Source organism: Camellia sinensis, chromosome 8 (genome assembly GCF_055761805.1).
Source record: "Camellia sinensis isolate YWXY chromosome 8, ASM5576180v1, whole genome shotgun sequence".
In the NCBI taxonomy this organism is placed as follows: Eukaryota; Viridiplantae; Streptophyta; class Magnoliopsida; order Ericales; family Theaceae; genus Camellia; species Camellia sinensis.
This window is the reverse complement of record NC_138968.1, coordinates 173896171-173910646: the sequence shown is the minus strand read 5'-3', so window position 1 is coordinate 173910646 and position 14476 is coordinate 173896171. Positions and strand designations below refer to the sequence as shown.

The following is a 14476-nucleotide window of genomic DNA, read 5'->3' as shown; positions in this document are numbered from 1 at the left end:
TTTGGAAGTGAAGTTCAATAAAAAAATAAAAAAAATACTTATCTTAGCCTTTTTTTGTGGGTAAGCCATAACTGTCTGACAATCCAAAAAATGGGACTTTTGTTTCAACTAGTTGTTAAGAGCCTTAAGACATGCATCTAGAAGTTAATTTGTTAATCTGCTTGTGGCATAATTTCTACATCTACAACTCCAATCAAGAAAAATTCTACGACACATCCATGCCTACAAACATTGAAATGGCCAATTTTATTTTTATTTTTTTCAATTTTTCATTTTAGGTAATTGTGCAACAGAAAATGGAAAACAGAATTATTTTTCACCCCACGCTGGAAGGTGTTAACTCAAAAAATTTATTTGCATTTTGAAGATTGAGGAGATAAACTTGAATGAAAAGTCTTGTTTTGAATCTTCTTATTCTTTTTGGCCAGACCTGTACTGTGCTAACATGATCAGATCATCAAATTCTAGATAAGGAGATCTGTTAGGGGCTCTAAACTTATTACGCATTAGAGATTACAATGAAGCACAAAAGTTTTTCACATTGCTGCTGCTTTAATTTAAACATATAAATTAGCATAACACCCCCAACTTAAAAGAATATATTAACCATCCATGCATTTCAACATTTATGTGCCTTTTTTGGGGGGATAAATAATCATTTATTTGGTCCAATATGCTATTGGAAGTTGGAAGTAGGTTTTTAGGCAAAATCGAAAACTGTTGTTTGCCCAAGGAGAAATGAACTGTAGCAAGAAAACTGCCCTTTTAACATTGAGATGGCCGACCTTGGAAGTCAAATTGTTAGTGGATAATCAAGTATGTTAAGGGGCATTGGAGGTCAACTTGTTAAATGGTGCACTCACATAATATCTGCACTCTTTTTCTTTTTTTTCTTCACGGTAGTGTCATCAGATTATAAATTCCAAGAATGCGTAGTATTAATGAATGACCACAATTACAGTTACTTAGTAATAACTGCATTGAAAAGGTATGGATCAAAATAAAGCCCACAAGGACAACAAGCAATGACTAAAAGCAAGGTAGATTAATGGTTTACTGCATGAGCAACAAGATTAGACAACTTTACATAACACTGACACTTTTATTAAGGGTTTTGGAAGAGAAACTTACACTTTGAAGTTCTGCCCATGTTTCAGTATCCAGTCAGGCGGCACAGATCCATTCAGCAAGTTACCAGTTAAATAACTAAACAAACGCGATATCATCAATTAGTTTGGTCATGTAGATTTCAGCAATAAGAGCATTAGTATTGTGACAATAGCCATGAATCTCACAGAGTTTTGGGATGGCACAAATTCTGAGGTTTTCAAAAGTGATTACGCGACATTTGCACCCTCAAACATTACAAAATTGAATTTAAATCCCTAAAATAATACAAAATTGAATTTAAACCCGAATTTGATATTTTGAAGTGGAAACCCTGTTAGAATATTATATTAGAATATTACTGTATGATTTGATTTGATTTAGCTATAATTTCTTTATTATGGACTTTTCTTATTTGTGCCTTAAGACTTCCATTGTAAGCTATATGTTATTAATATAAAAAGGGATGATTGTCACATCATTTCCTAAGTTTGTTCTTCCCTCAAACAAACATGGTGTCAGAGCCAAAACTCTAGCACACCCATCCTTTCTTATTCTTCTCTTCTGTTGGCATCACCCACCTATTTAGCAACACAGCCGGCAGTCCCTTTTTTTTATCCAACAATCCTGTCGGCACTTGTAGGCTGTCACCTAGCCATCACATAGGCCATTATAGGCTTGGGTCTTGCCCGATAGCCTTTATAGGCTCTGTCGGCTGCTTCTGGGATTGATCTAGCCATTGACCAGTCCACTGCTTCTGTTCGAGTTTCTCTCTTCATCAGATAAGTGCATCGAATCCAGCCATGCACTGATTGAACCCTCAGGACTTCATTTACTTCATTGCTACAGTTTTTTCTTTTGATTGGGACTCGTAGCCTTTTGTTTTGATTTAAGTTTTAATTCTACCAAACTTTTGTTATTTTTAGATCACTTTATGGCCCTATCATTCAGCTCTAATTGATTGTATTACTCCCTCCATGGTTTGTGGTTGATTATTTGTGCTGTGACTCCGTTTTTTTCCTCTTCCAGCATTAGTGATTATTGCAGGTTGTTTGGATAGTAATAAATTGAGATGGCTAAAAATACTAGTGAATCCACCATTAGTTCCCAGGCACCTCAAGGAGAGAGTCCTATTGTAACCATTATTTCTGAGAACCTCAATCCTAGCCTTAAAATCACCACATTTCTGTTTAATCGCTAGAATTATCTTGCTTGGTCACAGTGTCTGACTCTTTTTCTAAAACGTAGAGGGAAGATGGGATATGTTGATAGGAGAGTTCAAGCACCAGATATTACTAATCCTGACTATGATCAATGGGAGAATACCAACTTTTTTATCATGGGGTGGCTCATTCATTCCATGGTCCCTGAGATTGGTGAATGTTACTTATCCATGGAAACTGCCCAAGATGTTTGGGAGGCAGTAATTGGTACATATTCCTAGAAAGGGAATTTTTCTCAGTCATTTGAGTTGCGTCGGTCTATTGATTGCTTAATGCAAGGGGAGCAGACAGTTCTTCCATATTTCACATTTCTGATTAATGGTTAGAAACGCCTAGATCATCTCCTGGATTACAAGCCTGTTTGCATAGTTGACTCAGTTGTTTACCGGAAGTTTCTTACACAAGAGAGGGTCTTCAAGTTCCTAGAAAGCCTTAATGTGGAGTTTGATCTGGTTCGGAGTCGTGTCCTTGGCATGGATGTTCTTCCATCACTTCAGGAGGCCTTTACTTATGTCCATAATAAGGAGAGTCGTCGTTCTGCTATGTTACCACTGGCTTCTACAGACCGTTCAACATTACTTTTTGCTTCTTCTTGGAATGGAGCTGGTTCGTCACTTTTTTCTTCTCATCCTTCAGGGAAGGATAATCTGTTCTGTGATTACTGCCGCCGACCGAGGCATACTTGTGAGACTTGTTGGAAGCTTCATGTTACTCCATCAGGGGGTTAAGGGGATCGCTCTAGTCATAGACGCGGCCGTTCTAGTCAATCAAAAGGACGTGGGTCTTACTCTTGTGCTTATTAGTCCAGTGCTATAGAGATATATGATTCAGCTCTGATTATGCAGACTTCTAATCGAGGCTCTAGTATGTCATCTTCTACGTTTGAGGATGCTCTGTGTAATTTGCTTGATTGTCGGTCTCCTGTTCCTCCAAGTGCATCTTCTTCTTCTTTTTCGTTTACCCGTTTAGGTAACATAGCCTCATCTTCCAATGTTTTTCTATCCCATAAGGCCTTGCCATGGATTATTATTTCTAGTGCCTCAGATCATATATCTGGGTCTTCTGATCTCTTTTCAAACCATACACCAACCTCTAGTCAGGATAAAGTTAGGATTGCTGATGATATTATTTCTTCTATCTCTGGGAAAGGTTTAATCCGTGCCACCCCTTCTCTACCTTTGTCTTCTGTTTTACATGTTCCTAATTTTTCTGTTAACTTATTGCCATTAAGTCGTCTTACTCGGGATCTGAATTGTAGTGTAACTTTTTTCCCCTGATTCTTGTCTTTTTTAGGACCTTATCATGAAGGAGACAATTGGCAGTGGTAGAATAGAAAATGGTCTTTATATCCTAGATCAGACTGACAAGCTAACTCATCATTCCATCCAGTCTCCATCCACCAAGGAAGATTTATGGCTGGGGTATCGATGTCTAGGACATCCATCTTTTTTATTACTTAGGCATTTATTTCCTTCTGTTTTTATCAAAAAAAAAATTTCTAGGTTTTATTGTGAGTTCTGCCAACTTGACAAACAACAACGAGCTTCTTTTGCTCATAGTAATAATAAAAGTTCAGTTTTTTTTCTCTAATTCATTCGGATGTTTTGGGGTCCCTCTCGTGTGATGTCAATGATGGGTCATCGATGATTTGTTACTTTTATAGATGATTGCCCTCGTACTACTTAGGTGTACCTCATGAAAGAAAAAAGTGAGGTTTTCTCTATGTTTCAAAACTTCCATAAAATGATTAGTACCCAATTTGAGGCGGTTGTCAAGGTGTTATGTTCTGATAATAGGAGTGAATACATTGATTCTAGGTTTTGTGAAATATTTTTCCACTCATGGCATTATCCATCAAACATCTTGCACTGGCACCCTTCAACAGGATGGGGTTACCGAGCGCAATAATCGTCATTTCCTTGATATGACTCGCTGTTTGTGTTTTCCTATAGGCGTACCTTGGGCCTATTGGGGGCAAGGCTTTTCTCACTGCTGCCTATTTCATTAACCATCTTCCTACAAAAGGGTTACAAAAAAGGGCACCTCTTCAAATTCTCTTAGGTTCTAAGTCTTTGTTTTCCATTCTTTCAAAAACCTTTGGCTGTGTATGTTTTGTTCACAATCATTCTTCTTCTTGGGGTAAGTTGGATCCTCGTTCTCTTAAGTGTGTGTTCTTGGGTTACTCTCCTACTAAAAAAGGGTACAAGTGTTATCATCATCCCTCTCATAAATGGTTTGTGTCCATGGATGTCACCTTCTTTGAGTCTCAATCATACTTCTTGTCCGATCCTATGTCCCTGTCATCTATTCAAGGAAGTCTTTGAGTAAAGAGAGTCTTGTTGCTCCCATTGTTCCTGGCCCAATACCGCCACCAGTGGTACCTATTACTAGGAATACAGAATTCGATGTTAGCCAAGAACAAAGAAAGGCAAGTCTATGTCAAGATAAAGAAAGGTAGAAAGTTACTTGGATACAAGAGACCATTTCTAATCAATCACTGTTGTCTCATCCTCTTAATGAAGGTCCAGGTAACCTTGAAACTCTTGATATTGCTACCTTTGAGTCTGAGCCTACTGATCTTGATATACCCATTGCCAAGAAAAAGGATGTAAGATCTTGTACTCATCATCGTATTTCTAACTTTGTGTCTTATTCTCATTTGTCCTCTTCATATAAAGCCTTTGTGTCAAAAATTTCCTCTGTTAGTACACCTAATTATTTTTAGGATGCTTTTACTATTCCTGAGTGGAAACTAACCATGGTGGAGGAAATGAAAACACTTCATAAGAATGGCACTTGGGATTTAACTAAGTTACCTAAGGGAAAATGAACAGTGGGATACAAATGGATATATACAGTGAAACACAAGGCGGATGGTTCAATTAAATAGTATAAGGCTAGACTTGTGGCAAAGGGCTTTATTTAGACCTATGGAGTGGACTACCAAGAGACATTTGCTCCAGTTGCAAAAATGAATTCCGTCAGAGTGCTTCTTTTTCTTGCAGCTAATTTGAATTGGCTATTTCACCAATTTAATGTGAAGAATCCTTTTCTTCATGGTGACCTGGAAGAAGAGGTGTATATGGATATTTCGTCTGGTTTCGAAGCTCCTCAAACAAAAGGTAAGGCGTGTCGACTACGAAAATCCTTATACGGTCTTAAACAGTCTCCTAGGGCCTGGTTTGAAAGGTTTATTCAAGCAATGCTGAAATATGACTTCAAACAGAGGTAGGTTGATCATACTCTATTTGCTAAGCATTCCTCACATGGTAAGACCATTGTTTTTATTGTATATGTGGATGACATAGTGCTAACTAGAGATGATGAAGAGGAAATTTTTCTGTTGAAAAGGTATTTGGCAAGTGAGCTTGAAATTAAAGACTTGCGGAACCAAGGATGGAATTCTTATCTCATAAAGAAAATATGTGCTTGAGCTTTTGAAGGGAACAATGATGCTTGGATGTAAGGCTTGTGATATTCCACTAGAACTTAAGCAGAAACTTGGTGATGATGGAGGGAGAGCAGCTGTTTATAGGGGGAGTTATCAGAGACTAGTGGGTAAGCTCATTTACTTATCTCACTCTCATCTTGATATTGCTATTGTTGTCAGTGTGGTTAACTAGTTTATGCATGCTTCTTATGAAATTCACTTGACGGTTGTTATGAGAATTCTGAAGTACTTGAAATCTTCACTTGGAAAAGGTCTTTATTTTTCCAAACATGATCACCTCCGTGTAGAAGCCTGTACAAATGCTGATTGGGCAGGGTCAATAACTGATAGGAAATCTACATCAGAGTATTGTACCTTTGTTGGGGGGCGCAATCTTGTTACTTGGAGAAGTAAGAAACAGAATGTGGTGACTAGGTCGAATGCAAAGGTTGAGTTTAGAGCTATGGCATAAGGTGTGTGTGAGCTCTTGTAGATCAAGATGTTGTTGAAGGATCTGGGGATTGGCCAGACAGACCCCATACGGCTATATTGTGATAATAAGGTTGCCATCAACATAGCTCACAATCCTGTTCAACATGACAAGACAAAGCATGTTGAGATTGATCGTCACTTCATCAAGGAGAAACTCACTAGCGGCATGATATGTACTCCTTTTATGAAGTCCAGCGAACAACTTGCAGACATCCTCACCAAGGGGGTGGGAAGTAAAATATTTCATGATATTCTGAGCAAACTGGGAATGAGAGACATCTATGCACCAGCTTGAGAGACAGTGTTATAATATTACGTTATGATTTGATTTGATTTAGCTGTAATTTCCTTATTATGGACTTTTCTTATTTGTGCCTTAGGACTTCCATTGTAAGCTACATGTTATTAATATAAAAGGGGATGATTGTCACATCATTTCCTAAGTTTGTTCTTCTCTCAAACAAACAAACCCTACTTATATAACTCATGCGAAGTAACTATCCTCATTTTCCATAAAAAAAAAAAGAAAATAAGCACAAACAAAGCCTAATTTTAGTCTCATATAGTCCAAGACTAGAGAGTTAATCTGACATGCAAAAAGATTCAAGTTGACAAATTTCAAGCCAATCTGTTCAAAGTCATCGGTTAATGAATTTAATTTTGGTGGCTTCAGAGAATCAACATCCAAAACTGGCACAAGGAAACCAAAAACAAGAATTAAGAGTCTGTACATGGAAATTGAAGCGCTTGGATTGACGAAGTTGCTTGGAATTTCTCCACTTAGTTTGTTAAAGCTGAGGTCTCTGCAAGAGATCATAAAGAAAAAGATATTGAATGACTTTTGAAAAGAATTGTATTTCTATAAAATGGAAACTTTGAAGCAGATAATCACTACAATGAATTGAAATTTTCAACCCAACAGGATTAATTGAAGATCTTTGCAGAATGATAGAGTCTTTTGGCAAAACAACACATACTCAATTGATCAATGGCATGCCTTTATCTTTGAATGATTTATAAAACATTTGTCCATGGTACTATGAACCGTTGTCAATACAAGTTTCTTTTGTACATTATCTAGTTTGTCATAATTCTAAATTTTATAAAATGATTCAAAATTGGAATATATCATCACATTAACACTAGTAGTTGCACATAAACACATGCTAATGGAGGTTCCTCGAATCATTAGATATCTAATCTACAGAGTAAAAAAACTTTTGTTGTTTCACTGCTATATAAAGTTTAATACATTACATATGAACACAAAATAGGTAATTCATAAGACATTTAACGATATTCAATTATTTCAGATCAAACCAGTAACAGCCCAAAAAACTCTTTCAAGAGAACTCACAACTACTATTACATATGCCAATATGGGGGGAGGGGAAGGTACAAAAATATACTAACAAAGTTGTTAAATTGTTCATTGTCTCAAGATACTCTGGTAAGCTTCCAATAATGTTGCAACTTTTTAATATCCTGCAATGCGATCAAGCATACATGATTTCAAGTCACCAGGAGGACATTTGAAAATTCTTTTTAAGGCAGTGATATAGAAGCATCCAACTTACAGTGACTGCAGGTTTCTCATGTTATTGAGGGGTGGAAAGGTAGAAACTTTAGTTCCATTCAAGTCACTAATTCTTCTGCATATTGTATTTCAACCAAAAACAATATAATCAAACATTGGCTACCAAAAAAATTACTAATCAAACACCAATGCACACAATATGGATAAAAGTTGAGGGAGTAAAAGATTTATCACTGACAATTTAGTCATATTTGTCATAACAGCAATGCCAGAAGGAATTGGACCATCCAAACCACTAGCCTGGATAAATCTGCCATTACCATATGTTTATTTAAACAAGTTGTAGAGTGAAAAACAAGTGACATCAAAACACATCAAGGCCTCACAAATTTTGAAGATGTATCCAATTTGGACGAAATTCGGTATGCTTCCTGTAAAGAGGTTGTCCCCGATCCGACTGCATTGTGGTAAACAATAATTGAACAACAGATTTCAAAATATAAACATTAAACTCCCACAAAAAAGAACAAAAAAAACTTATAGAAACTCACAAATCCTTCAAAGTGGTCAGCTTTGCTAGTGTTCCCGGCAACTCCCCATAAAAATAATTCGACGTCAAGCTCCTTTAAAAAAAAAAACCAAAATAGAGTTCAATTAACCCACTAGATTGCCCCAGTGAAGAGGACCTATGACTCTCATATACAATGTAATGGATTCAATAGTCAAGGATGAATGTTAAAGTTCATTTCCTACTCCCTTTTGAGTCCAGCCAGGGTTATGCCCAACAATTACAAAGTACATATATTTTGACGGAATATTACATGTACCAGGGATCGGGAATTAGTTGGGTGAAGCCTTGAACACACTCCTGAGTGAATCATATAGATATATACTAGTAGGTTTGTGCCCACCCGATGGGTGTGTTTTTAAATTTGTAAAATATAAAGTTTGGTTTTGATGTTGTATGCAGCTCAAGTGGTAAAAATGTTGTTTCTCAGACCAAAGGTCTTGGCCTTGTTACATAATTTCATGTTTTAAATAGACTATAAGGGCATTTTCGAAAATGAAAATGTCACATTGTGTCAACACCATAAAAAGTCTTTAGTTTATAATAGTATAGTATAGATAGATAGATAGATATATCGAAAAGATCTTAACTTCAGTTGCCAACAAATTGAAACTCAACAAGCATTTATTAGAGTGGGGCATAAGTTGTAACAATATATTTCAACAGTGTTAATTAGAACTAGTAAATTTATTTAATAAGTGAATGACCCATCTCTCCATCACAGACAATAAATAAAAAAATAAAAAAATAAAATAACTATGATACCACATCTTCACCAACACGTGGTATCCAACAATAAGCTACCAAGTATGATGGCAGTTACAAAAGTAATTATTTAGAGTAGGTAGCTACATTTCAATTCTGGATTCACTTTTCCATGTATAAGTTTATCATTGGCTAATAATACCAAGAGTCATTGATGACTGATATCATATTGAATTTTTTACTCGTACTTCTCTCCCTCTCTATGAGGTGACTTTCACCACCACCACAACTCTTACAAGCCCCCAGACAAAATACAACAAATACAAACATCTACAAACGCATCGATAATAGCACTCCATGTCCACAAAGTGGCTTAAAGTGTAGAAATTGAAGTATACATGTTTGGGCTGAGAACATTTTTCTGCATTTTTCTAACGCTATATTTAGTTGGGGGATTTGGGAAGAGATTTGGAAAGGAAAAGGGAAACGATAGGTGAAATGTGAATAAAATATACCTATATTTTATACAGTTTCACACACATTTTCCCTTTTCTTTTCTAAATCCCTTCCCAAATCTTTCAACCAACATAGCATAAAAGACCTCAATAATGCTTCCATGGACTATCCATTTGGCAGAATAAGCTAAAATTATTGAGTTCCCTAGCATAGCATCTTCTCTTTTACACATTTTGTGTCAGACAATAGGATCGCCCTATTGAAAGCATTGCTTACCCACAAGTGAATTGACAACAAACATGTCACAAACAAAGCCCAATCTGATTATTATACCATGATTATTACATACAATTCAAGTGATCCAAAAGGAACCCCGTTTGTAACATAAACACCAATCATGGCATTCCACGTGAAAATAGTTCTTTGGCACATTCTATCAAGCACCTCCTCTACTTAGATTGGGTATTGGGTTAGCTGTGAGGGGGGTGGAGGAGGGCGGGGAAGCAGTGCGGGTGGTCGGTGAAGGGATGGCGAGGAAGCCTTGTAAACTGCATCTCTCTCTCTCTCTCTCTCTCTCTCTATTGTTTTCATGTTTTGTAGTTTGTGGGTACTGTTGAGCTTAGAGGTGAAAGAATGGGAAAAGGAGATGTAACGTCCCAACCCTTCACATGTCGTCAATATTGTCTGCTTTGGGCCACGCCTGCACGGATTTGTTCTTCCTAGTGGGTCACCCATCCCAGAACTACTCCAGCCTAAGCACGCTTAACTGGGGAGTTCTATTGGAGATCTCACCACCCTAGAAAAGGCCTCGATGCTATATAAGGATTTAGGTTTTTACTTTTATAGTCCAGAAACTCCCCCTCCATTCTAGATGTGGGACACCGAGACCTTAAAATCTACCCCCCTTAAGGTTGCACGTTCCCGTACAGTAGCCTGCCAGCTCACAGGCCCGCCCACATGCACCGAGAGATGCCAGGGGCCCACACTCGGTACTCCAAAGAGTCGGCTCTGATACCATTTGTAACACTCCAACCTTTCTCATGTCATCGATATTGTCCGCTTTGGGCCACGCCTGCATGAATTTGTTCTTCCCAGTGGATCACCCATCCCAAAACTACTCTAGCCTAAATACACTTAACTGGGGAGTTCTATTAGGGATCTCACCACCATAGAAAAGGCCTCGATGCTATATAACAGTCTAGGTTTTTACTTTTATAGCCCAGAAACTCCCCCTCTATTCTCGATGTGTGACACCGGGACCTTACAGGAGATTAATGAAGATGGCCAGCACCGTTTATCTAGGGCACTGTGCGCGTACTTTGTAGCCTTCTTTTTCGGTGATGCCAATGGTGTCTGGTGGGTATCTCGTGTGGTAGTGGGGAGTCGAAGTAATGCTCCGTTTGGATTGTAGGCAGGAAAAGTTTTCAATCGGGGTGTATTTGCAAATTGATTATTTTAATTGTTTTTTTTTAAAATTTTTTATAAAAAAAAAATGTAAAATATAGAGAATGATGTGATAATTTATACTAATTTTTTTAAGGAAATTTACAATTGCCTTCTCATTACCCTCTCTCTTGCCCTCTTCAGTCACCACTATTAAACTGCCATTGGCAACCCCTTTCCTATCTCGACAAGCCATCTTCGGCGCTAAGCCCTACTGGTGATTTCCCTCCCCAACCTCCTTCCTCCAACGACGACCTCTCTTAATCGCCCCTTGCCGCCTTCTCTTCCCTCTCTTGTGCATCACCCCTGCTACATCGTAACCCAGCCATGTCGTTGCCCATGCTTGCTCATTACTTCTCGTTGTTGCAATCACCCCCTGCTCACCATTGCTGTTGCGACCCAATCATGCCAATCTCAAACCAGGTCTGGAGATTTCCAGATCTTAAAGAGTGTAGAATGAGAAGAAAAAGGTAAGGGAGAAAGGGAGGGAGGGAGAGAGAGAGAGAGAGAGAGAGAGAGAGAGAGAGAGAGAGAGAGTAAACTGATAATATTTTCAATTTTAAAACTAAAAAAAATTGATAAATTTGTCAAAACTGATAATATTCTCAGTTAATACTATAAAAAAAAAATGAGAAATTTCTTAATTTTGATAATTGTAAACTGAAATCATTCTCGATTTTGGAACTGAGAACATCTCGGTTTTTACCTACAAACCAAATCTCCAAATCTCAAATCCAACATTCTCAATTTTGATTTGTTTTGATTTTAGTATTCAGTTTTATTTTGTTACATATTGCTTCTGAGTTTATTAACTGTTCATCATTCGAAGTACTATTTACTGATTTTCTTGGATTTAACGTTTTTGACGTGATCTACCAAAAGAGCAGGAATGTCAATTGCATTCCAAAATGGGACTTGTGAGTCCAAATACTGTTACACAGGACTTGAGCTACCACACCTCCTATCATTAGAATTTTTAGGTAATTAATCCATTTTTTTATTATAATAAGTCTCCAAAACTAGCCTAAGTAAAAGCAAATTATGAGAGAAGGATATGTGTAAGATTTATTTTTCTTTCTATACTTTTTAATATATAATTTTGATTTGATAAATATTTTATAATTAATTAATTTGTTTCTCACCAATTTTTATTACTCTTGATGAGTAATAAAATATACTCTATAATCGAGTTTATTATCTTATCATTTCTTACATAATTTATAAACTAAACAGGGGAAATAATAGCACAGTGTGGCTTAGAAAAAAAATTACAAATTAATAATAAAATTTATAAATTTTAATAATTGAATTGTTATACTTTTTTCATGATTCTAATTTTGTCCATTTTTTTCTTACTAATTCATTTCATCCAAACGAAAGGATAAAGAGGAGAGCAAATATAATAATAATAATAAATAAATAAATAAATTGGAGAAAGTAAAAGAGCATTACAGTTTCTGCAGGCGGGTAAGGTTACCATGCTCTTGAGGAAGTGGTCCAGACATCTGATTGAACTCGAGGACTCTATAATATAAGCATCAAAAATTACAATTTTGACAACAAAGTGATATAAATTCTTCATAAGCATAAAAAATAAAAATAAAAAATGCATATGAACAATAATAAGAAGTTTACATGCTTTCAAGTGTGGTGATGTTTCCTAATTCTTTTGGAATTGAACCTGTTATTCGATTTCCGAAGAGGGCTCTGCAATAACACTGTTTTTGTATTAAAAACATAAACATAAAAAATTTAGAATGTTATGGTCCGAACTTAGATTTTTGAATGGTGAGAATTTTTTTTCCCCCCTTCACAAATCAGATCATGAATTTGAAATTAAAAAACAATACAAAATGATATACTAGTAGTAAGTATATGTGCTTGGGTACATACATGTGCATTATTCGTGGCAAGGAACCCCATTCTGGAGGGATAGTACCATTAACATAATTCTTAGAGATGTCACTGTACAAATGAGGGAGTAATTAGTACGTGGTCAATTGAGGTTTGCCTATTTAATAATTTTTGACTATTTACAAAAATTATGTAAAAAATAAAAATGTAATGTGATAATTTGTAACAAATAAATAAATAAATTACTTATTTAGCAATTTTCCAAACTCAACCTAATTATAATTGGTGATTTATTAAGTTGGTGAGTATTTTTTTTTTTTTTGGTACATAAAAAATAAAACAGAAGTAAAAACAAGCATGCCTGCTAAAAGTCTTATAACTTGGAAGCTTGTCCTGACCTCCCAATTAAACCCACACCAAGTAGCTGATAAGGCATCCTTAACTTGGAAGCTTGTCCCGACCTCCCAATTAAACCCACACCAAGTAGCTGATAAGGCATCCTTAAGGTCAACCTCCTAACCAACTGTACTACACCTAGGAGATTGGCCCAGAGGGGAGTTGAACCCAGGACCTAGGGACTTAAACCCCAGACCCTTACCAGGTTGCCACTCACCCTTGGGTTAATAGTATACGACACTCTACTTTTGTATCAATACATTTCATTTTTGTCCTTATTATACTAAAGTTACAATAAACCCTTTTAATTTAAAATAATTTAAAAAAAAATTGTTGTAATTTTAACACAATAGAAGTTTTAAATGTAAAAAAAATAATAATTTTTTTTTTAAAAAAAAAAGTGTCTGTACAATAAGGGAGGGAGAATAACATTACAAAATGTTAACAGGGAAAATTTGATGTTTATTTTTTTATTATTTTGTGTTGAATCTCGTTTTTTATTCTCACTATTTAATGTATGCTTATAATTAGAAGCAACGTTTATTAAGAAAAAAAAATCATACATTGTCACGAGTCGTGATACAAAAGCTCAAAGAAAACAAGGGCCGTATAATAAAGATATATTTATTTAAAAATTAATTTGATTCTACCATGTTACAACACTATTCCTTTGTCCGTAAGACGAATGGCGGCGGTGGCGCGCGCGCGTGTGTGGTGGTTTGGGTTAAGGTTCACTTTGTCCGTAACTCCTCCCTTCTACAAACTTGGGGTGCCCTTTGGGACCCAAGCCAAGTGTTGTAGTTTAGAGCTTATATACATAAAAAAGCTCTCTTAAAGTTTAAAGTTTCAATGTGGGACAACCCATTAAAAGAAAACCACATTTAAATCTTTAAATGTCCATTCCACAAACCTGAAAACGACGTCAAGTTCCCATTCATTCATAAATGGTTTTGACGAACCGTCTTCACCGAGTGACTTGCCACGCGGCAAGGAACACGTCACCTCTTCGGACCCGCCCCAAAAGACGTTCGGGGCCCACTCAATTTTGGGTTCAAAGTTGGCCCAAAATAAGCCTAATTAAAACTAATTTTCCAACAATCCCCCATATGAATGGAATTTGACGGAGAGAAAATACAACAACATGATCTAAAAACAGAGAGTACAAAAATTAGAAATATTTTGCAAAATAAGTAACTTTTGGCTTTGAATCTTCCCTTGTGAGACACTATCGAATTTACTAACTAACCAGTGAACATGATGTCTTG

The 14476-nt window shown here is 36.4% G+C and overlaps 1 protein-coding gene across 1 annotated transcript in view; it reads right to left on the bottom strand.

Annotated features, from left to right (window-relative positions):
- LOC114289063 (putative LRR receptor-like serine/threonine-protein kinase At1g07650) overlaps positions 1–14476 on the bottom strand; it is a 38713-nt gene that overhangs the window by 17893 nt on the left and 6344 nt on the right. The window contains 8 exon segments of the mRNA XM_082885818.1: positions 1132–1206; positions 6984–7055; positions 7666–7737; positions 7830–7904; positions 8028–8099; positions 8341–8412; positions 12414–12485; positions 12597–12679. Of these exon segments, the coding sequence (XP_082741944.1) occupies positions 1132–1206; positions 6984–7055; positions 7666–7737; positions 7830–7904; positions 8028–8099; positions 8341–8412; positions 12414–12485; positions 12597–12679 (593 nt within the window).